The sequence below is a fragment of the Pimephales promelas genome, chromosome 15 (assembly GCF_988280905.1).
Source record: "Pimephales promelas chromosome 15, fPimPro1.hap1.1, whole genome shotgun sequence".
Taxonomy (NCBI): domain Eukaryota; kingdom Metazoa; phylum Chordata; class Actinopteri; order Cypriniformes; family Leuciscidae; genus Pimephales; species Pimephales promelas.
The window spans coordinates 34099063-34123365 of NC_142783.1; the positions used below are offsets into that span (position 1 = coordinate 34099063).

Below are 24303 nucleotides of genomic sequence, written 5' to 3' on the forward strand. Positions count from 1 at the left end.
GCAAACTTCTTTCTGCTGTGTGTGTCCCACGGCTTGCCGCTGCGGATCAAAACGCTGGAGAATCGTGGGAGTTTTTGAAAAGCATGCATGGATTTGGCTGACCTGCATTTCTAAACCAGTCGTGTGCGAGTCCAATGATTGTTCTGTGTGATCGATTGGTGTAAGTGTACCGGTGAAACGGGCCGTTCTCAGACAGGAGAGGACGGAGAGGAAGCAATACAATTATGCGTGCTTGTGATTTTAGTTGGGCAAATGTTTCTTTTGCATTTCCATTTTTATTGCTGTCTATTCCAGGCCACTGCATGGGCAATATAAAAGCAAGCTTGAACCAATTTGCTAAACATTTCCATTAACATCCCAACCACACAATGAATTGTTGTCCATTTAAAAACGCATAAATCCAATCACATCAGGGATCAGCAAGCCGGGACTATGAAGTTAGCTCATTTGTATTAACGTTATGGAGCAGAAGTCTGACTCTGATTGGCTGAACAATTCATAATAAACCCTGTTTAAGCAGCTCTACAGTATTAGAGGAAGACTCTTTGACTCAAGCAAACAGGTGCATATTAATAATGGCTATTTAAATGCTGGGTTGTTTTAACACAATTTTGAGTCAAATATGGACAAACCCAAACGTTGGGTTCATTTAAAAATGTTTAAAATGAATTCAAAAATGTAACCCAGCCATCGAGTTTGTCCATATTTGACCCAATGTTGGATATATCAACATGTTTCTGCACCAGTAAATGCCTCTAAAGTATTTTTTAGAATAGAATAGATAGAATAGAAAATAGTAGAAACAACACTCTAAACAATGCTGGGTTGTTTTAATCCAAATTTGGGTCAAATATGGGCATACCCAAATGTTGGATTAAAAATGTAATTTCAAAGTTTAACCCAACTTCAACTTTCACTTTCAACTGTACATTTTTAATTGCATTTTTAACCCAACAGTTGGGTTTGTCCTTGTCCATATTTGACCCAAATTTGGGTTAAAACAACCCAGCATTGTTTAGAGTGTAGTTTCTATTCTATTCTAAAAAAATACTTTAGAGGCATTTACTGGTGCAGAAACATGTTGATATATCCAACATTGGGTCAAATATGGAAGTCAGTGGCTGGGTTACATTTTTAAATTCATTTTAAACATTTTTAAATGAACATTTTTAACCCAACAAATTTGGGTTGAAACAACCCAGCATTTTTTAGAGTGAATAGATAGATAACTTAAATAATAGAAACTTTGATAATAGTAGAAATAGTAAGAATTGCATGTTTGAGTTGAATTTGAAAATATTTTAAAAAGCAATTTGCATCAGTTGATACTTTAAAAAATCCTAAATTGAATATCCCAAATATTTGTGTGTGTGTTTATCTGTCCTTGTAATTTAGAATTCTCATTAGCTGTCTTCTATCTCTGGTCTTGTTTTTTATGTCAAAAGAGCAGAGGATGCTGGGTAAGAGATGTGTCCCCGGTGTGTGTCGTCGAGTGTGTGAGTATTAAAGCCCGGAGTTGGGGAGTGACGGAGATCCTCATAAACTCCGCTGTCATAAACGCTTCCGTCGTCAGGCGGTGTGTGGCGGTCCTGAGGCGGTTGCCAGGCAACCAGCGCTACATTGATATGCGAGTTGGAGGGAATCAGGGGAAGCCTCCTGACTCTGGAGCATCAGTGTTGGTGCGACTCCAACACACACACGCACTCGTCGTCTCTCTAACACACGCGCACAGCCGGGCGCTCGAGGCGTCGAGTCTCAAAAACTGGAATCCTCTCTCACTTTTCCTGCTATTGCACTCTAAGGCACTTCATGTCCTAGTTTTTATGGGTCTTTTTTATATTTCAACCTTCAATTTCTAGTTTTTATTATATTTCAACCACGGAAACAAACGCCTGAACAAAGCTGAAGTTTAAAGGTGGAAATCCAAGATTAGGAATTTCTAAAGATTTCACGGCTGGTCGTGTGGATTCGCAGAATTGACCAACAAAGAGCTTGGTTTGAGAGTGACTTCTCTTATTCTCTCCACCCACCAAATTTCGCTGAGAATTTGTCGAAGACGGGATAGCTCATCGAGTTTGGCTAATTAAAGACGGAGATAAAAACTTAGCACGTGATTAAACCGCCCTCTCTCTCTCTCTCATCGGTCCACCTCTGGCTCACGGACGGAACAAAGAGCGAGAGGAGAGAGAGTGTTTCACACAAGCTCAACTCGGCAAGAAGTGAGATGAAACTGGGCAGGAAAACACTGGAGCGCCGTGGGAAGCTCAGCCACTCTCCGTGATTCGGGATCTCCCTCCGGGATAAAGCATGAGGGGATTGGACTTCTCTCCGAGCTTCCAGGGACGTGTGTGCGCCTGGGAGAGAGCATCCCGCTCAGCATGTCCGATGCTATGCTCCTCCTGATGCTGTGCAAGGTAAGCTCGATCCCAGAGGATCCTCCGCCGGGAGAACAGCAAGTGGAGAAATCACCAGCAAAACTTTGTCTATGAAAATGCATGCAGAAAACAAGAGTGTAGAAAATATTCATATTGCTAAAGTGATGGGTTGGACACACTTAATTTTAAAGTGACGTAGTTAGTACATAATACAGGTACTTACTATAGAGTCACAGTTTGGTTTTACTTGCAATTATGAAGAATCTACTGTGTTTATTCCTATACAATCTAAAAAATTGACCCAAATTTGGGTCAAATATGGACAAACCCAAATGTTGGGTTAAAAATGTAGTTAAAAAAATGTACAGTTGAAAGTGAAAGTTGAAGTTGGGTTACATTTTTAAATGACATTTTAACCCAACTTTTGGGTTTGTCCATATTTGACCCAAATTTGGGTTAAAACAACCCAGTTACATAATCCATATTACAGTAACCTGGTTGCCTTAAAATTTTAAGTTCATTGAAATGAAAAAGGAGATTGATTTAATCATCAGAAACTCAAAATATTATGTTATGTGAACTACGTAAATTATTTGAGTTGATTTGACAAAAGAAAAAAAGTTGTGATTACAAATCATGAAAATATTTTTTTACTGTGAACATGAAACTATGTCACCTTAAAATAAAGTGTTTCCATTCCTTCACATGAGAATAAAGTTACTGGAGCTTCTGAGGAACTTGGTTTATTCATTTTAACATTCCTGCACATATGTTTTTTCATTACTTTAACTCATCAAAATAATTTCATTCATACGAAATTCAACTCGATTTTTAAGTCACTTATGATATGATTTCATTTAAATGAACTGAGAAAGAAATGTTGAAATGCCAATTTGATCATGCTTCAATTTTTTTTGTTTGAAAGTTAATATTTATTCTTATTACGGTAACACTTTATTTGACAGTGTCATTGCATGCAGTTACTGTAGTAATAACTATAAATTATGCATAATTAAATGCAGACCAAACCCTCATCCTAACCCTACATGTAGTTCATTATTCTCACTCAGTACTTAAATGCATAATTCCACTGTGATACTGACACCATCAAATAAAGTGTAATCCTATTTATTGTAAAGTATAAGTTTGAGATTTACAAATGTGTGTTATGAGAAAGTCCTGGTGCTTTTGGCAGCATTATAGAAATCAATTTGACCGTATAAACACAGCTTGAGGAGCGTTTTCATCTGACATGGATTAGCTCAGGAGTGTGTGTGTGTGTGTGTGTGTGTTTATTTGTACTCCATTTTAAATCAATGCCTACAGCAACACTGTCAGAGCAGGTTAATGTCTTCAAACATTTCATATGCCTGAAATAACTCGAGTGTGAAAAGGTTCGGCCGAGAGGTTCATGTATTCTGCTTAGGTGACATTTCTTCTGATCATGTGCACTTAATATGTGTTGGGTTCAAAACCTCTGCTTTATACACCATTGAACATGGATGCAGGGACACACAATCATCATCCAACTGACTAATAACAGCAGTTTCAAGTTGTCCATAGAGATTCAGCTCTGGATTTTGTCATCATTGCTTTAAAAGCCCAGAAAGCCTGTTCATTATAAGAGTCTGCACATTTTTTTGTCATGCAAATGCAGTCAGGCAGCAAAATCTTTCAATTTGTCTTTTGTCAGGCTGCTCTTGCAACTCGGTTGCATCAAGACTGGTTATGTTGGTTCGTGCCAGGAATTGTAATATTTACCAATGCCAAGGAGAGGGAGAAACATCAACACTATCTCACGACCAATTCGTACGAATTCGACGAATGATTAAAAAAAGTGTCTAATTCGTACGACCTCACTCGTACGAATTTGTACGATTTGTCTAAACCCACGTGATGGTTAGGTTTAGGGGCGGGGTCAGGGGTAGGTCATTCGTACGAATTCATACGAGTTGGCCAATTCGTAAAATATGTACGATTTAGCAAATTCGAGTGAGATCGTATGAATTGTTACGATTTAGCCACTTTTTAATCATTCGTCGAAATCGTACGACTTGGTCGTGAGATCGGGTTGGAAACATAGGTTCATTTAATCTACAAAGTGACTTCAGAGTACGTGAAATATGCATATTTAGGCAGTTAATAACACTAACAAGCAAAGATTCAAATCGGTCAAATCGGTGCGTGAGCAAATGAATTGCATTCCCGCTTTAAAACGAGCGTTTAACACTTTATTTCCATAGTCCACTTTAGACATTCTACTAACTATAAGTAACTACATAGTCAACTACATGCCAACAAACTATCATTAGAGTATTAGTTGACTGTCAGCTTAATATCTGCTTACACTTTATTTTGTTGGTCCCCCAACAGATATTCAACTGACTATGTTGACTCACTATCAAAATAAGCGCAATCATACAGTGTCACATGATCAACGCGACTAGTCGACGTCAAGCTTAAAGCGTCACAGCATTGCATTAAAGGGTTAGTTCACCCAAAAATGAAAATGAAGTCATTAATTACTCGCCCCCATGCTGTACCAACCCCGTAAGACCTTCGTTCGTCTTCGGAACACAAATAAAGATATTTTTGATTAAATTTGAGAGCTGTATAACTACCACATTGGCTCCTAAAGGACTGCCTCTTGACGGCCCAAAAAGTCAATGAAGAAAATGTTTAAATATCCCAAGTGACTACCGTGGCTCAACTATATGTTTATCAAGCGACGCGAATACTTTTTGTGCGAAAAAACAAACAAAAATAACGAGTTTATTCGACTATTTCTTTTCTTCCTTGTAGGCCAGAACGAGACTTCCTTAGATTTCCACGACGCATGCGCGAGAATTGCGATCTGAAGTAGTGTAAGCTGGTGTAAGCAGATCGCAAATCTCGCGCATGCGTCGTGGAAATCTAAGGAAGTCTCGTTCTGGCCTACATGGAAGAAAAGAAATAGTCGAATAAACTCGTTATTTTTGTTTGTTTTTTCGCACAAAAAGTATTCGCGTCGCTTGATAAACATATAGTTGAGCCACGAGTCACTTGGGATATTTAAACATTTTCTTCATTGACTTTCTGGGCCGTCAAGAGGCAGTCCCTTAGGCAGCCAATGTGGTAGTTATACAGCTCTCAAATTTAATCAAAAATATCTTCATTTGTGTTCCGAAGACGAACGAAGGTCTTACGGGGTTGGTACAGCATGGGGGTGAGTAATTAATGACTTAATTTTCATTTTTGGGTGAACTAACCCTTTAAGGTCGACTAGTCGGTTCAACCCCTATTCACTAGTCCAGTGTATAGAAATGCTCTTGAATGAGAATGGGGAAAGAAAATAGAAAATGGGCTTCTGAATCACTAAACACAGGAGCGTTGGTCTCAGATGCGGAAGGTTTGTGTGATGTCCAGAGCTCATGAATATTTAAAGCAGCGAACGATGAGGCTTTTAATGATTGGCTCTGTGTTGCGAAACGACTCACGGTGATGCTCCGAGTCATTCGGGGTTTACAACACATGAGGTGTAGCTTAAACACTCTTCTGATCTTCTGAAAAGAGCACCATCACATGTTTTATTTAGTCGTTTTCAACATCTGTCGCCACCGTTTGAATGTGCAACCCTCCAACAAAGAGCGTTTGCATCCATACTCAAATTGTGCAAAGAGAACCTGATGACCAATGTTCCTGGACTAATGTCACATGGCTTGGCCGGCTCATTGTGCTGTCGTCCCAGCTGGCCAGTTGGTGAAGTGGTTTTGGCCGATCTCCAGTCTGTTCCTGAGCTCAGCGCAGCTGCTCTCTCTAGTGAAGCTGTTTCCAGACTCACATCTGACGCTCCAAACCTTCCCCAAACGTCTTCTATCGGCGCGATGCATGAGAGCACATCTAGTGTACAATCAGAGGGTTTGAGGAAAGCCCTGTTTATGTGGCTCACACAAACACACACACACACACACATGCACTGAAAGAAAAAGATTCATTTGCTGATAACACACTTAAGTAATGCAGAGCTTTTTGAAAGTATGTGTGTAAATAGGCCTATATTTGTTTACCAATTGTTTGTGTAATATACACCACCATTAAAAAGTTTGGTGTTGGTAAGATTTTTAAAGGAGTAGTTCACTTTTAAAAAAAACTTTTGCTGGTAATTTACTCGCCCCCATGTCATCCAAGATGTCCATGTCTTTCTTTCTTCAGTCGAAAAGAAATGAAGGTTTTTGATGAAAACATTCCAGGATTTTCTCCATATAATGGACTTCAATGGGGTCCAAACGGTTCAAGGTCCAAATGAGAGTTTCAGTGCAAACTGTTCAAAGGGCTTTAAACGACACCAGACGATGAATAAGGGTCTTATCAAGCGAAACGATCACTCATTTAATAAATAAATAACAAAGTTTAAGTTTCATAAGCTCAAATGCTCGCCTTGCTGTTCTGTGACGCGCGCGTTCGTGACTCTTCTGTTCAAACTCGTTCATCAAAATGAACGAATCTTTTTCCGAGTCAATTTGTTCGTGTCGTTCGTTGAATGAACCAAATGACTTGGAAAAAGTTTCGTTTATTTTGATGATTGAGTTCCAACAGGAGAGTCACGAACGCGCATCACAGAACAGAGCAAGGCGACCATTTGAGCTTATAAAACTTAAACTTATTTAAGTTATTTATTGTTATTGTTTATTATGTTATTTATTTTTTAAATGAGCGATTGTTTCGCTTGATAAGACCCTTATTCATCGTCTGGTGTCGTTTAAAGCCGCTTTGAAGCTGCACTGAAAGTGTCTTTTGGACCTTGAACCGTTTGGTTCCCATTGAAGTCCATTATATGGAGAAAATCCTGGAATGTTTTCATCAAAAACCTTAATTTCTTTTCGACTGAAGAAAGAAAGAGATGGACATCTTGGATGACATGGGGGTGAGTAAATTATCAGCAAAAGTTTTTTAAAAGTGAACGACTCCTTTAAATGTTTTGTAAAGTAGTCTCTTCTGCTCACTAAGGCTGCATTTATTTGATAAAAAAATGCAGTAAAAACAGTAAAATATTATTGCAATTTAAAATATCTGTTTTCTATGCGAATATACTGTATAGTAAAGTGTAATTTATTCCTGTGATCAAGACTGAATTTTCAGCATCATTACTCCAGTCTTCAGTGTCACATGACACTCATCATGATTATAATCTTTCAGGGAAACTTTCAGGGAAATGTCGAAAAAGTCGTGGGACTGTTGTAGCGATAGTGTATAGGCTTCATATGTGAAAATTATCTTGATGGACAAAACGTGCAAAAATCACAAACATTTGTTGATCACAGAGCTTGTTTTTTGCAATAATCTATAGTTTTTGTCTACAAATGTACGTCTACCCGACACCACTCTATAAGCTTCTAGAAATCCTATGAAAGATCTTTCCGGAGTAAACTGCAATTCCTACAGGATGCTTTGACTAGGGCATCTATTGTGTCTTTCACTTTCCAATATTCATGACAAAAGGACAGGCACATTGTTGTCCAGCCCTGTGGAGCGATTGAATGCCAAACCACGTGAACGACTGCATTCATCATGAATCTGGACCGTGAATGAGTCTCCAGGGATCCCCAAATCACATCATCCCACAGTGGAGCCTGTCAATCTGCCATCAGACTTCTGGAGAGCTGCTGCCGCAGGATTTATTACACACAAGACACTTCAACTTTTTTTTTTTTTTTACAAATAACAGATTTAAACGTCATTTATTTGTTCATATAAATTGTCATTAAATAGTTTTTTCTTAATATTTGTTCATTGGAAATATAGATGCACCAATATGAACATTTGGTCCAATACCGATAACCGAAAATTCGTTATATTTGAAAGCCGATAACCGATAATTCATTATGTTTGAAAGCCGATAACCGATGATTCGTTATATTTGAAAGCCGATAACGATAATTCGTTATATTTGAAAGCCGATAACCGATAATTCATTATATTTGAAAGCTGATAACCGATGATTCGTTATATTTGAAAGCCGATAACCGATAATTCATTATATTTGAAAGCCGATAACCGATGATTCGTTATATTTGAAAGCCAATAACCGATAATTCATTATATTTGAAAGCCGATAACCGATGATTCGTTATATTTGAAAGCCGATAACCGATAAGTCATTATATTTGAAAGCCGATAACCGATAATTCATTATATTTGAAATCCGATAACCGATAAGTCATTATATTTGAAAGCCGATAACCGATAATTCATTATATTTGAAATCCGATAACCGATAAGTCATTATATTTGAAATCCGATAACCGATAAGTCATTATATTTGAACGCCGATAACGATAAGTCATTATATTTGAAAGCCGATAACCGATAATTCATTATATTTGAAAGCCGATAACCGATGATTCGTTATATTTGAAAGCCGATGACTGATAATTCATTATATTTGAAAGCCGATAACCGATAATTCATTATATTTGAAAGCCGATAACCGATAATTCATTATATTAGAAAGCCGATAACCGATAATTCATTGTTTGAAAGCCGATAACCGATAATTTATTATATTTGAAAGCCGATAACCGATAATTCATTATATTTGAACGCCGATAACCGATAAGTCATTATATTTGAAAGCCGATGACCGATAATTCATTATATTTGAACGCCGATAACCGATAAGTCATTATATTTGAAAGCCGATAACCGATAATTCATTATATTTGAAAGCCGATAACCGATGATTCGTTATATTTGAAAGCCGATAACCGATAATTCATTATATTTGAAATCCGATAACCGATAAGTCATTATATTTGAACGCCGATAACCGATAAGTCATTATATTTGAAAGCCGATAACCGATAATTCATTATATTTGAAAGCCGATAACCGATGATTCGTTATATTTGAAAGCCGATGACCGATAATTCATTATATTTGAAAGCCGATAACCGATAATTCATTATATTTGAAAGCCGATAACCGATAATTTATTATATTAGAAAGCCGATAACCGATAATTCATTGTTTGAAAGCCGATAACCGATAATTTATTATATTTGAAAGCCGATAACCGATAATTTATTATATTAGAAAGCCGATAACCGATAATTCATTGTTTGAAAGCCGATAACCGATAATTTATTATATTTGAAAGCCGATAACCGATAATTCATTATATTTGAAAGCCAATAACCGATACATTGCAGACTACCCCTAAAATACAAAATATTTTTTTATGAAATGATCCTCTAAATAAGAAACTAAACAGCCAGTAGGCAGCGCTACATGTCTAAATGAGTAAGTCAATGGCTGCGTCCAAAAACTTTGCAAAAAATGCAGCGTTTACACTCGAAGAAATGCCATGAAACTGAGCTTTAGTGATAACTAAGCAAATATTTACTACAATATTAATATCTCAGTATAAATTACATCAAAAATAGAAAACAATTTCAAAAACAAACATTTAAACAGACACAAACTGACCAGCAACCGCTAACTTAAGACGCCATCTTTATTTTTTTGTGACAGAATGGAAAGCACAGGATTGTGGGATATGAACGGCAGGGAAGGATGCATGTATGCTGCCTTCAAAGGTCCATCAGATGAAGATCTCAGGAGACACCCAAGCTAACTTTAGACTCGGATGTGCATTGACGCCTTCACCTTGGGATGCATTGCATCCTCCGATTCAGTCATTCATTCGATTAGTTCAAATGCATTTCATGCAAAATGCTCATATAAACAAAGAGTGAAACAATCCTAAACCTTGTATGTTTTATTGGAATAATTTACAAAAATCTCTCAAACTTGAAACCTTCGTTCCTATCGCCACTTTTAAAGCAACCCTTTCAAAACTACTAATGGACCACTGTAGTATACAGTATGTTAATATTACATCTTGTGCATATCCAACCGAATAGCTATGTTAAAATATCTTACATTTCACCATGTTAGTAGTCATGCTGTCTCAGGTTATCTATCCTCCGGCCATACTGTGTGTGTTCTCATTTATCATTTTAAATTTACCCTAATTGTTGTTCATTTTTGTACTTTATGTTCAGCATCTTAATTGAACCTGAAGATTTTTATGTGTTTGAATGTCATTTTATGTTGCCTTGCACTTTTAGCCTTGTCTTGGCCAGGTCGAGGTTGCAAATGAGAACTCGTTCTCAACCGATTAACCTGGTTAAATAAAGGTAAAAGAAAAAATGTGTGCATGTATTGCATAGACAATTGAAGGACCACAAGTGTGCTCATAGTTAAAGAAACACGGTTTTATACATTTTTTGACTCCAGACAGCACACAACTCCAGCATATTAAAGTACGAAACTAGTTCACTGTATACTTGTGATATTTGTAACCTTTATCCATTAATTATTAGAAAGCATAAATGCTAAATAGGGCCAGCAGCGCTAAATACATGTGCAAACAACATCTTTTTCCTGAGTTCAAGCACGTTTTTCAGCAGTTGATTATGTTTTATTCAGGGGACGATAGAAATGAATATATTTTTGATGAAAAATCTCTTTCATGCCTTTAATAAATCATTGCTCTGTAAAAGCTTGAGGAAAACCGGTGCAACTGAGCAGAGAAATGCTGCAGTGACCATTACGCTTATTAACGTCCTATGAGAAACTATATTTTATTTAAAATAAAAATTAAAAATATTATTATAAAGATGATTGTATTTTATGTACGATTTTTTATTAAAAAAGTATTTAAATATTATAATTATTACTAATAATAATATTTAAATAATTTTACAATAAAAATATTAATACATACATATTTTTAAATTATATATATATATATATATATATATATATGAAGAGTTCAGATGCAAAAGCCTCTAAGTGCCATTTGAAATTTTCTTCTAGAATGATCATTTTTATCAAGCTTGTCTATTTAAGTTCAGTAATTTCACTTAAATGGCAATGATAATTACCTATTAATTGTTATTTAAGTGAAATTACTGAACTTAAATATACACGTTTGACAAAAATCATCATTAAAGAAGAAAATTTCAAATGGCATTTAGAGGCTTTTGCATCTTAACTCTTCATATATACAGTATGTATATGGTCAAAAATGATTTTTTGATGCCCTGATTTATGGTTTTATGACAGGAAAGGGGAGGGGCATGCATTTTTTGACACAATGTATCCCATATAGACTACTTAAGTGAAAATATGTTATTCCATATCCAAAAAAACTACAAAAAAACAAAAAAAAAAAAACCTACCATACTGTTTTTGTGGACATGCACCACAGTCCTACCATGGTTTACCTGAACACATACCATAGTATTTTTTAAAATACATTAAAGCATCATATAAATATAAATACTACAGTATATAAATATGGTAATCATTTACCACCAAAGAACAATGGCATTAACGACCCCATCATTACCATAGTACAACCACAGTATATGGTTGAAAACATTTCACAATTTCACAAATAAGAATGACGCTTAAATGTGACATGAGATTTTTATTTTAAAATGTTCTTCAATAATCTTTGTTTTATTTACAAATTTGATAAAGTATTTGTTTCAGTCACGAGAGTGTGTTGATGTTTCCAAATCATGTTTTATTCCGTCACTAACATAATAATTGGTCAAAATATCGACTGATGGTCAGTTTTTGTGTGTTTTCCCAGATTGGTGTGAGAGGAAAACTGCAGACTTCTCCAAGGAAAATGGTAAACACTGCTCTAAATGATGAGGAAAAGGGAATTCAAGACAAGGAAAGCAAGGAAGAATCCATTCTGGCCATGCTGGGAATCATCGGGACTATCCTCAACCTAGTCGTCATCATCTTTGTGTACATCTACACAACACTGTAAGATCCAGAACACACACAGAAGTCCCTTTCCCTCGGGACTCTGGGATGACTGGCGGTGGGATTCTGGCACGTGATAAACCAGTGCTCTCGCATCGAGTTCACTCGCACGTCCACAGGGAAATATGGAGGACAGACTCCCTTCAAACACAGACCATACCATCCGGAACGCCGTAACCTGTAAATATGCACGTCATTTCCATATTTCCGGATATTTCCTACCAGAGAAACAGGACCGTTTGTATGCATGGCTCGATCCACAGGACGTTCTCATTCAGATTAGATGTTTTAAGATTCCAGGTTTACTCTAACTTTATTTCAAATGTTGCTGTTTACAATAAATAGCTTATTATTAGACCAGGCATTTTAATACATCCTAAATCATTTATAATGACATTCTGTAGTTTGGCTGTAGAACGGTTTCCGGCTAGTTTTGTGGTGCATTAAATTGAATTATTATTAGTTTATTTTTGTGCAATGCTTCTTTGCAGATCTTCTTTCTGGTTCGGTATTGTTTTGTGCGGGTTTTTAAGACATGTGGGGTGTTATATTGAAATGTGATTTTCCGTAAAGGTGTTTCTTATATATGCGCAACTTTTAAATATATTGCTATTTCCCATTGTTTTGATAATAGTATAGTGGGGAAAAGTGATGTCCGAAGGGGAGATTTGTTCTTAAAGGAGTAGTTCACTTTTGAAAAAACTTTTGCTGATAATTTACTCACCCCCATGTCATCCAAGATGTCCACGTCTTTCTTTCTTCAGTCGAAAAGAAATGAAGGTTTTTGATGAAAACATTCCAGGATTTTCTCCATATAATGGACTTCAATGGGAACCAAACGGTTCAAGGTCCAAATGAGAGTTTCAGTGCAAACTGTTCAAAGGGCTTTAAACGATTCCAGACGATGAATAAGGGTTTTATCAAGCGAAACGATCGCTCATTTAAAAAATTGAATTACAAAGTTTAAGTTTTATAAGCACAAATGCTCGCCTTGCTCTGTTCTGTGATGCGCGTTCGTGACTCTCCTGTACGAACTCGTTTATCAAAATGAACAAATCCTTTTCCGAGTCATTTGGTTCATTCAACGAATTAAATGAACGAACTGACTCGGGGAAAGATTTGTTCTTTTTGATGAACGAGTTCGAACAGGAGAGTCACAAACGTGCATCACAGAACAGAGCAAGGCGAGCATTTGTGCTTATAAAACTTAAACTTTGTAATTTAATTTATTAAATGAGCGATCGTTTCACTTGATTAGACCCTTATTCATCGTCTGGAATCGTTTAAAGCCCTTTGAACACTTTGCAGTTTGCACAGAAACCGTCTTTTGGACCTTGAACCGTCTGGTCCCCATTGAAGTCCATTATATGGAGAAAATACTGGAATGTTTTCATCAAAAACCTTCATTTCTTTTCGACTGAAGAAAGAAAGACATGGACATCTCGGACGACATGGGGGCGAGTAAATTATCAGCAAAAGTGTTTTTTAAAAGTGAACTCCTTTAATGACTCTAGAAGTTCGATTAAACCATCAAAATGTGAGAATATATACATATTTTAAATATTTTAATTATGAGGAAAGAACAAAACGCTAAACATAAGGTAATTATTTGGCAAACTACAGCTATGCAAAAAATTGTAAAAATGCATAGACAAACAAAAAGCTTATCAATATTTCATTGGTTCTCTCTTGCTTTTTGCATGTGTTCATAACTTCTTTGTAATGTCTCATTGAGTTAAAATCACAAATAAAACAATAGACCCCAAGCACAATATGCTACAAAAAAACACATTTTTATTAACATTTGAATATGTCCAAAAGTGAAGATTTCCCAAAGCCGGACATCCCTTTTGTCCACCACTGTAAACTCAAACAGACTGTTGGATAATACACTCATCATACAGACAGTGTTGCCTTAATAATGATCGACACATTTTCACATTCATATCACATTTAGTTGCTTGTAGGTGCACAGAAACATAAGCACATTTCATTTTTATTATTCTATAAATTAAAGTTTTTTTGACGCGATATTGTAATTTATAGCTTCTACATCTTATCTTAATACCAACATGAGACTGTAGTAACGTTAATAAAAGCACAACAGCAGCAGGATATTTGCAGAATGAATGAATGTATATTATGTCAGTGAAGTATGTTTCTGATAATAAGACTATATGAAATCTAGATGTCAGTGCATAAAGTGCCTGTATTTCTGCAAGATATTATTATTATGAAGAAGCCCCTCACTTCACACCATACACTGTAAAAATGAATATGCTTTATCTAATCAATAAAATTGTGGCAACAGATTACAAGCAATATTATTTATTAAATTGAAAAAATTAGAATTGAGCAATAGTTAATCAAATTAACATTGTAATTAATTCTAATTTGCACAATTTAATTAATAATATTGCTTGTAATATGTTGCCACAATTTTATTGATTAGATAAAGCATATTATTTGTTTTGTCAGTGTAGACGAAAACCATTAATAACGATATCGATAACTATAACGATAGTTCGAAAAACGGTTCACGATATCGTCCGCTGGTGTGGACGCTAATATAGCTATCGTTATATTTATCTTTATAGTTCTTGGTGTGAACATGCAAGGGCTGTGAAACGATTAATCGCATTCAAAATAAAAGTTTGTGTTTATATGATATATGTGTGTCTAGTGTGTATAATTATTTTTTATTTACAAAAACACACACATGCATGTATATATTTAAGAAATATTTGCATGTATATACTTTATGTATATTTATTAGGGCTGTGAAACGATTAATCGCGATTAGTCGCATTCAAAATAAAAGTTTGTGTTTGCATAATATATGTGGGTGGGTGCACTGTGTATAATTATTTTGTATATATAAATACACACGCATTTATATTTAGGAAAAAAATTATTTATATATAATATAAATTATATATAAATCTATACATGAAAATATTTCTTAAATATATACAAGCATGTGTGTGTATTTATAAATATAAAGTAATTATACACAGTGCACCCACATATATTATGTAAACAGAAACTTTTATTTTGGAATGCGATTAATCACGATTGATCGTTTGACAGCCCTAATATTTATACAAAATTAAAATTATACATGAATATAATTATTTGATATATTAATAACACACTTTTCTTAAATATATACATGCATATGTGTGTATTTATATATATAAAATAATTATACACACTATGCACACATATATTATGTAAACAAAAACTTTTATTTTGGATGCGATTAATCGTTTTACAGCCCTAGAACAAGCCTTTACAGTATCAGTGTTTACCTATCTCTCCGTTCTTCTGTTTTGAAAAATCAAGGTGAAGTTTATTACAGAATGTAATTGAAGGTTTGATCATCATCATCATCTGTGCATTTCATCAACACACTATTCTTCTGTTTCAGTTGAATTTACTTTCACGTATATATCTATTAATATCTATGGACCAGCATTACAGTAATACTCCTTGGTACAGGGGCGATCTTGTCTAAATCTCTTTTCTGTATTTGAACATGTAATATTGCTACTTCTGATTTAGTAAAGATTGATAAAATTGTTGAAAAATGTTCTCATTTCTTCATGTTGAATTAGAGAAAGTGAAACACCATCAGGACACTTTTTCTCTTCAGTATCACGTCTGTTCCTTATGCATTTTGTGTAATTATGGGATGGACGTTATGCACGGTCGCCTAGCAACAAGTCGTTTGCAGAGCAATTTTTTAAGAGTTTAGCCTCGCTGCCCATTTGATTTTTAATGTGAACACAACACAATGAAGTCATTTGACTGTCCAAACTAAAATCTAATCTGAAGAACAGACCACACAACAAATCTGTAGAGTTCAAATGAACACTTCTTTGTGTGATTTACAAATGATCTTGTAATTCATTAGGGTTTTTTTTTTTAAGGCGGGCAGGAATAGACATTTTCAGAGGTGAGAGATCTAAAAACAGTTAAACGTCTCTCAGTATGTGAAATGATGCAGTCGAGCGAATAAACAATGTGGTTTGAAGATTCACAGCTGCAGAAACTCAAATGAGCCCAGGAGCCGTTTTCTCAGGCTTTGTTTTACCTGGATAAAGAGCGTCCAGATGCTAAACAAACTGATTATTACTGCCGACAAACAACTACTGTTTGTGCAAGACTTTCATATGTCTTGCATATAAAACACGTAGGCCAACAACAACGATTTTTTGTTTTTCAGAAAGTTAGGATAGGTTAGAAATACAATTTAGATATACAAAACAAGCATTAGGTTATAACTGCAAATGCTTCTTTCTTCAGTTGATGCCAATGGATTCTCAGCTATTTAGGTTTGTGATGCTTTTGGGAAACACAGCCCTGATCGAGTCATTTTTATCTGTTCATTAAAGTCCCCCTATGATCCTATTATGCTATTTTAAATGTTGTTTTGGAGTCTCCTACCATAGGTTTAAGGGAAAAAAAAACTCATGATTTACATTGCACATCACCTCATTTCTCAAAGAGATTTATCATCTTTTTAGAATTTTTTAGAATTTAGAATTACATTTTTTTAGAATTTAGATTTTTTTAGAATTCTTTTTTAGAATTTAGAGTTGAATTTTTTTGAATTCAGAATTTTTGAGAATTTTCTCTTCTATTTAGTTTTGCAATGCTTTTGGGAAACACAGCCCTGATCGAGTCATTTTTTTAATGTTCATTAAAGTCTATTATGCTATTTTAAATGTTGTTTTGGAGTCTCCTACCATAGGTTTAAGGGAAAAAAAAACTCATGATTTACATTGCACATCACCTCATTTCTCAAAGAGATTTATCATCTTTTTAGAATTTTTTAGAATTTAGAATTACATTTTTTTAGAATTTAGATTTTTTTAGAATTCTTTTTTAGAATTTAGAGTTGAATTTTTTTGAATTCAGAATTTTTGAGAATTTTCTCTTCTATTTAGTTTTGCAATGCTTTTGGGAAACACAGCCCTGATCGAGTCATTTTTTTAATGTTCATTAAAGTCTATTATGCTATTTTAAATGTTGTTTTGGAGTCTCCTACCATAGGTTTAAGGGAAAAAAAAACTCATGATTTACATTGCACATCACCTCATTTCTCAAAGAGATTTATCATCTTTTTAGAATTTTTTAGAATTTAGAATTACATTTTTTTAGAATTTAGATTTTTTTAGAATTCTTTTTTAGAATTTAGAGTTGAATTTTTTTGAATTCAGAATTTTTGAGAATTTTCTCTTCTATTTAGTTTTGCAATGCTTTTGGGAAACACAGCCCTGATCGAGTCATTTTTTTAATGTTCATTAAAGTCTATTATGCTATTTTAAATGTTGTTTTGGAGTCTCCTACCATAGGTTTAAGGGAAAAAAAAACTCATGATTTACATTGCACATCACCTCATTTCTCAAAGAGATTTATCATCTTTTTAGAATTTTTTAGAATTTAGAATTACATTTTTTTAGAATTTAGATTTTTTTAGAATTCTTTTTTAGAATTTAGAGTTGAATTTTTTTGAATTCAGAATTTTTGAGAATTTTCTCTTCTATTTAGTTTTGCAATGCTTTTGGGAAACACAGCCCTGATCGAGTCATTTTTTTAATGTTCATTAAAGTCTATTATGCTATTTTAAATGTTGTTTTGGAGTCTCCTACCATAGGTTTAAGGGAAAAAAAAACTCATGATTTACATTGCACATCACCTCATTTCTCAAAGAGATTTATCATCTTTTTAGAATTTTTTAGAATTTAGAATTACATTTTTTTAGAATTTAGATTTTTTTAGAATTCTTTTTTAGAATTTAGAGTTGAATTTTTTTGAATTCAGAATTTTTGAGAATTTTCTCTTCTATTTAGTTTTGCAATGCTTTTGGGAAACACAGCCCTGATCGAGTCATTTTTTTAATGTTCATTAAAGTCTATTATGCTATTTTAAATGTTGTTTTGGAGTCTCCTACCATAGGTTTAAGGGAAAAAAACACTTTAATTTCTCATGATTTACATTGCACATCACCTCCTTTCTCAAAGAGGTTTAAGGTTTTTGAAGGTTTTTAAAAGGTTTAAGCTTTTTAAAGGTTTATCATCTTTTTAGAATTTTTTATAATTTAGAATTATTTTTTTTAGAATTTAGAATTTTTTAGAATTATTTTTTAGAATTTAGAATTTATTTTTTTAGAATTTAGAATTTTTGAGAATTTTCTCATCTATTTAGGTTTGTGATGCTTTTGGGAAACACAGCCCTGATCGAGTCATATTTTACTGTTCATTAAAGTCTATTATGCTATTTTAAATATTGTTTTGGAGTCTCCTACCATAGGTTTAAGGGGGAAAAAACACTTTAATTTTCTCATGATTTACATTGCACATCACCTCATTTCTCAAAGAGTCTAAAAATGGTTTGTTGGAAGATTCAGTCTCTCCAAACTCTGCCTTTCTGAGAGCTGATATTGATTTTTTTAAAACGGCACGCAGTATAAGTGCCAAAGTTTGTGAGTACCGCTTCTCAAATATACAGACACATGTGAAGCGGTGATAAAACATTATAATAACATCATTTATATGACAACATTGAGACTGAGATCTGAAAAGTCTCAGGTTAGCCAGACGTTAGTGAGCTGATCTTGTATTCTGTGTAACTCTCTTTCACTGGTGCCAGTCTCATTTGCAAAACGTAATTGACTTCAGGTCATCCAGGTATTTGAGCGCAGTCTTTGTTCATTTTCGGTAAACACGATCAACGCCAGCAGAAATATAAACAGGAGGTGATTAAGAAAATGAAACTCTCAGAGATGTTCTGGGCCTAATGCCGATCATCACATGGAGTTGTATTGGAAATCTATTGAAAACCATCTCATCTTTTGACGTCTGGCTCAGGGCCGGTCGTGTCACACCTGTGAGATGATGAAGCTTCTGGTTTTCATCAGAAGGACATTACAGGTCGTCCATTGGCCGAGTTAAGGGAGTGAAATGGTTTCGCGGTGAGCCGCATGTCTTACATAAATTTCATGGGCTCTGCACACATTTCATCTTCCCTGTCCCTCGCAAAACTTATTCAAGCGTTGAAAAAAAAATCCTGATCTAAACCAGAGAGACGCTGATACCCATGACCAATCCCAAATCCAACATAAACCTCAGGGAAAAAAAGAGCAAAGAGGATCAAGGAAATATGAATAATACGGTGTGTTGTTTTTCTAGGTTTTTGGAAGAAGACTTAAAGTTAGATTGAATGTAGAGTAAAAATTACTCCTGAAAAAAAGCTCTGGCTAACACTAGTATTCTGTGTTATTTTGGGATGCATGGGTGTAGTGTTGCCAAGCAACAGTCAGTCCTGCAATTATGCTACATATATACACTACTGTTCAAAAGTTTGAAAGCAAGTTTGGAATGTTCGAAACTGACAGTTAATAACGTTACAAAAGATTCTATTCCAAATAAATGCTGTTCTTTTGAACTTTGAACATCAAAGAGTCCTGAAAAATAAAATATGCCACTGTTTCCACAAAAATATGAAGTATCACAACTATTTTCAATGTTGATAATAATCATAAATGTTTCTTGAGCATCAAATCAGAAGGATCATGTGACACTGAAGACGACACATAGAATAAATGAAATATTAGAGCCTGACCGATAAAGGATTTTGAAGGCCGATACCGATACAAATATTTTTGGGTTTTAAAATCCGATATTCCGATATATTTTTTTTTATTAAATATTGTTGGATTTCACACACGTGTAAAAGAAAAGCTAACTTTTCTGCACAAGATACGTTTGATACTTTTTCTCTATGTCTAAATGTTCACTCCTCGCAAGTATAACTTACATTTTACAATGCAGGGACTGTAACTAGAGATATGCTAGTTATAAATACAGTAATCATAACTTTATTTAGGCAGAAAAAGTTCATTGTGGTTTCCAAGCTCATTAATGTTAACAATACCTTCCACTGATTATAGTGGCATTAGCTAGCTTTGTGGTTAGCTAGTCTATGATGAGCCATAATTTAGCAATAGATAACATCATACTGCAAATTGTAAAACATACATTTTCAATATAACAGGCCAAGGAGAGATGATTAAAGCGTGTTTCGTCCGTTTTTATTTTATTTTTTAAATATTCATTTATCGGCCATTATAACTGCCGATACCGATATTTTGGAAAATGCCTAATATCGGCCGATATATCGGTCTGGCTCTATTAAATATTGACATAGAAAACAGATGTTTTGAATTGTAATAATATTTAACTGTTTTTACTGTATTTCAAATCAAATAAATCCAGCCTTGGTGAACAGAAGATACTCCTTTCAAAACAGTAAATAATATATCCGACCCTAAACAGTAGTGTACATTTATATATACATAATTATAAAATCTGGCCTGAAAAGTAATATGCACCAAATGGGTTAAAAAGATCAACAATAGCCATGAATTCACCATGAAAAGAAAGCAGTGTTTATGGCAATACACTGGAATATTTCTCAAAATCAGCCAAAAAAACAATAATATTGGGAGGAAAATGCTGATGTCTGCATGTGTTTACTGTGAGACTGACCTGATGCTTTACTGCAAAAAAATATTGGAACGAACGAAAGCTGAAAATCATTCATTGTATTTTCTAAGATGCCAAAAATAGAAGCCCTGACCCTCGTCCCGTCATGTTTCCCGTCTGCTCTGTGTGTGTTTCCGTCACCTCTTTCCCTCGTGTTTATCCCTGTCATTCCGACCCCTGACATTGATCGGCTGGAGATGTGAAGAAAACAAACAGCATGGGTCACTGTTACATCAGACCTCACACTGCAAACACTGATTGGCTATTTCTGTCTTGTTTTCCAGTACAAACATTGAAACATTTTTAAATCAATATTTACTTGAGAAGCAAAATGACAGTCTTGTATTCTGAAGTTTATGCTTAAAGGGATAGTTCACTTTGAAATTAATTTTTCGGTAATCAAAGATGTAGGTGTCTCTGTTTCCGCAGTAGTTTCAATTTTGATATTTTTAGGTCGAACCGTTCTTGTCTGTCAGTCATATAATGGAGGTCTATGGTCACCACCTCAAAGAGCAGCACAGAGAAGTCCAAATTAAACATGATTTAATGACTCGTAAATGTAAGGACACATTGATGGCCTAAGACACGAAACGAGCGGTTTGAGTGAGAAAACCAACAGTATTTATATAGTTTTACCTCTTGTAACCACAGCCACGTCCAAGTACTCTGACAGCGCGGGCGCTTTGTGGCTGTGGTTACAAGAGGTAAAAACGATATAAATACTGTTCGTTTTCTTTTTAAGAATAAAAAAAAAATCTTTTGATTCATTCAACGAACGAATTGACTCGGAAAAAGATTCGTTCATTTTGATAAACGAGTTCGAACTGGAGAGTCGCATCACAGAACAGAGCAAGGTGACCATTTGAGCTTATAAAACTTAAACTTTTTTATTTATTTATTAAATGAGCGATCGTTTCGCTTGATAAGACCCTTATTCATCGTCTAGCGTCGTTTAAAGCCCTTTGAAGCTGCAGTGAAACTGTCTTTTAGACCTTGAACCGTTTGGTTCCCATTGAAGTCCATTATATGGAGAAAAATCCTGGAATGTTTTCATCAAAAACCTTAATTTCTTTTCGACTGAAGAAAGAAAGACATGGACATTTTGGATGACATGAGGGTGAGTAAATTATCAGCAAAAGTTTTTTTAAAAGTGAACTAATCCTTTAACATAACAGGATCAAAACATAACATCAAACAAAAACATGTGGTCACAGAAAAACAATACTTGACAAACATGGGGGCTTGAAAAAAACAGACTAATGACAAGACAAGGGAGACCTGTGAACAATGAACAGACGATTAACCAATGACAAGACAAATGGCAGGATCACATGACAAACAGGGAATCACATGACAGACATGACAGAGTGTAAATGCTTACATTTATTAAATGAATCCCGCCGTATTGCAACAATAAAGCCCTCCCTAGACCAACTTTCACTCTTAGAAGAAATGGTTCTATTTAGAACCAGAAATGGTTCCATCCCCCGCTTCACATATGGAACTCCAAAATGGTTCTATATATAGAACCGTTTTTGTTTTTTTTTTTGGTAAAAGGTTCTATTGGCCAAGTACGGAACCCTAGGGTTCTATATGGGAACCCTTTTTTAAGAGTGTATAGAACCTTTTAGGGGTTCCAAATACGTAGCGCTGATAGAACCTTTTAAGGTTCTATATAGAACCTTTTCTTAAGAGTGTATTATTAAATAACCGTTAGGCACTTTAATTCCACTTTTTACATATTTTATTCATATTTATTGAAAATGAATGCCTTTCCAATCTGGTATGCGATGGGAAAAGTGAGAAGAACGAGTTAGGCAAAAGGCCGGGTTAAACTGTGTCTGGCCCAATCAGACGTCAGTGGGCGGAGTCAGTGTAAATACCTTCTGCCAACAAGCCGGACTATTGGCACTCAGTGTAATACACTGTTTATTAAAGGGTTTTCTAGAGTAATTTGTGATTGCAGTGATGTGTTATATCAACTTTAAATATGATGCACAGATGTTGAACACACACAGCAGATAACTAAGGTTTGCAGAGCAGATGCTGAGAGCTTTTAGTGATCACACACATCTCTGAGATCCACTGACCTTGACTGGCGCTGAGCACAATCTTATGGGAGCTCTTGTGTTGTGCTTGACGTTTGGACAGTGATTAATTATTCTAATATTTACTCGCGCACAGGAACTTCGGCTTGATTATTATTATTTTTTTCACTTTTGATCAATTCAAATTTCTTTATTGAAATGTATTTGTTCATGAAACACATTGTTTCAAAGCAGTTTATTTTGCTTTATGTGAGAACTGTATTTGGATAAAGTTAGACATATGCAACTTTATATTAAAGAGCTAGGCAATATACAGTGGATCATAACCTTTCATCAAAGTTATACATGAATTTTGAACAATACCTGTTCTTGTCTTAGGACAACTTTGCTGAACTTTATTGATCCACTTCAAACGCTGACTGCGGATACATTATGCAATGCAAAACAAATAAATAAAATGAAATAATCATTTCAAAACTACATATGTGCCATTTAAATGTTGAATAAATCAACTTATTTATTGCTTTTTTTGCAGGAGCTTTTGTCTCATAGTGTATGTCTGTGGTATCAAATTATATATATATTTTTTAAATCTGATATAACGCTTAATAGCAGGGAAAAGATCATCAAATCTAAAGTTTTTTATGCATTCACAGACAAACAAAAAGTATCACAAATACCAAGGTATTAATCTTTTTTTTGTCAATGTACTACTGTATACTATTAACCACAATAATCGTATTTTGATTTAATGTTGCATTTAATTATCAAAAACCAATTTGTGTCATGCAAGACAAACCTCGACAGATTATGCCACAAAAATCCCCTAGAGATTATGTTTTAATAAGTTCATTATAATATATAATTCCCTGCCGATCGGCATCTGATGAAGTCGGCTCGATGTTTTCTGTCATTTTAGTGAAATGCTGACTTGTTTTCTCTGAAATCTTCAACAACCAAACATGCATTTGGAAATAAAGCCTAAAGGATATATACGTGTGCAGATGCTGCATGAAACCTGGAACAGCAGCATTATTTTGAAGCGGTAAATAATACACTGTAAAAAAATATTGTTGGTTTAACTTAAAAAAATAAGTAACCTGGTCGCCTTAAAATTTTAAGTTCATTGAAATGGAAAAAGTGAGTTAATACAATGAAGGAGATTAATTTAATCACCAGAAACTCAAAATATTATGTTATCTGAACAACATAAATTATCTAAGTTGATTTGACAAAAGAAAAAATGTTGTGATTACAAATCATGAACATATTTTTTTTACAGTGTAGTGACGGCTGTAATGAGGTCAGCGGAGACTGAAGGAGACGGGACGGGGGACTATATGGCACCCGCGTTCATCAACAGATTGAGTTTGAGTCCCATTTAAGGATGAGATCGTCTTACTTGGATGTGTCACTGTGTTTGACCGTCCTCAGCAGATGCTGAGGCTTGTGTGTGTGTGTGTGTGACACACTGCCCTCTGCTGGAGCGCTTCACACTGATGG

At 34.7% G+C, this 24303-nt stretch overlaps 2 protein-coding genes across 2 annotated transcripts in view; both read left to right on the forward strand.

Annotated features, from left to right (window-relative positions):
- Positions 1-24303, forward strand: part of LOC120473281 (zona pellucida sperm-binding protein 3) — a 194702-nt gene that overhangs the window by 20424 nt on the left and 149975 nt on the right.
- Positions 1627-13055, forward strand: tunar (TCL1 upstream neural differentiation-associated RNA). Its single transcript, XM_089119983.1, has 2 exons — positions 1627-2414; positions 12019-13055. Exons 1-2 carry the CDS (start codon positions 2379-2381, stop codon positions 12202-12204), a joined length of 222 nt encoding a protein of 73 aa, XP_088976109.1. The 5' UTR covers positions 1627-2378; the 3' UTR covers positions 12205-13055.

Coding starts and splice junctions, on each gene's coding strand:
- tunar (XM_089119983.1), top strand. CDS start 2,379: ATGTCCGATGCTATGCTCCTCCTGATGCTGTGCAAG. Junction 2,415..12,018: donor TCCTCCTGATGCTGTGCAAG/GTAAGCTCGATC, acceptor GTGTTTTCCCAG/ATTGGTGTGAGAGGAAAACT.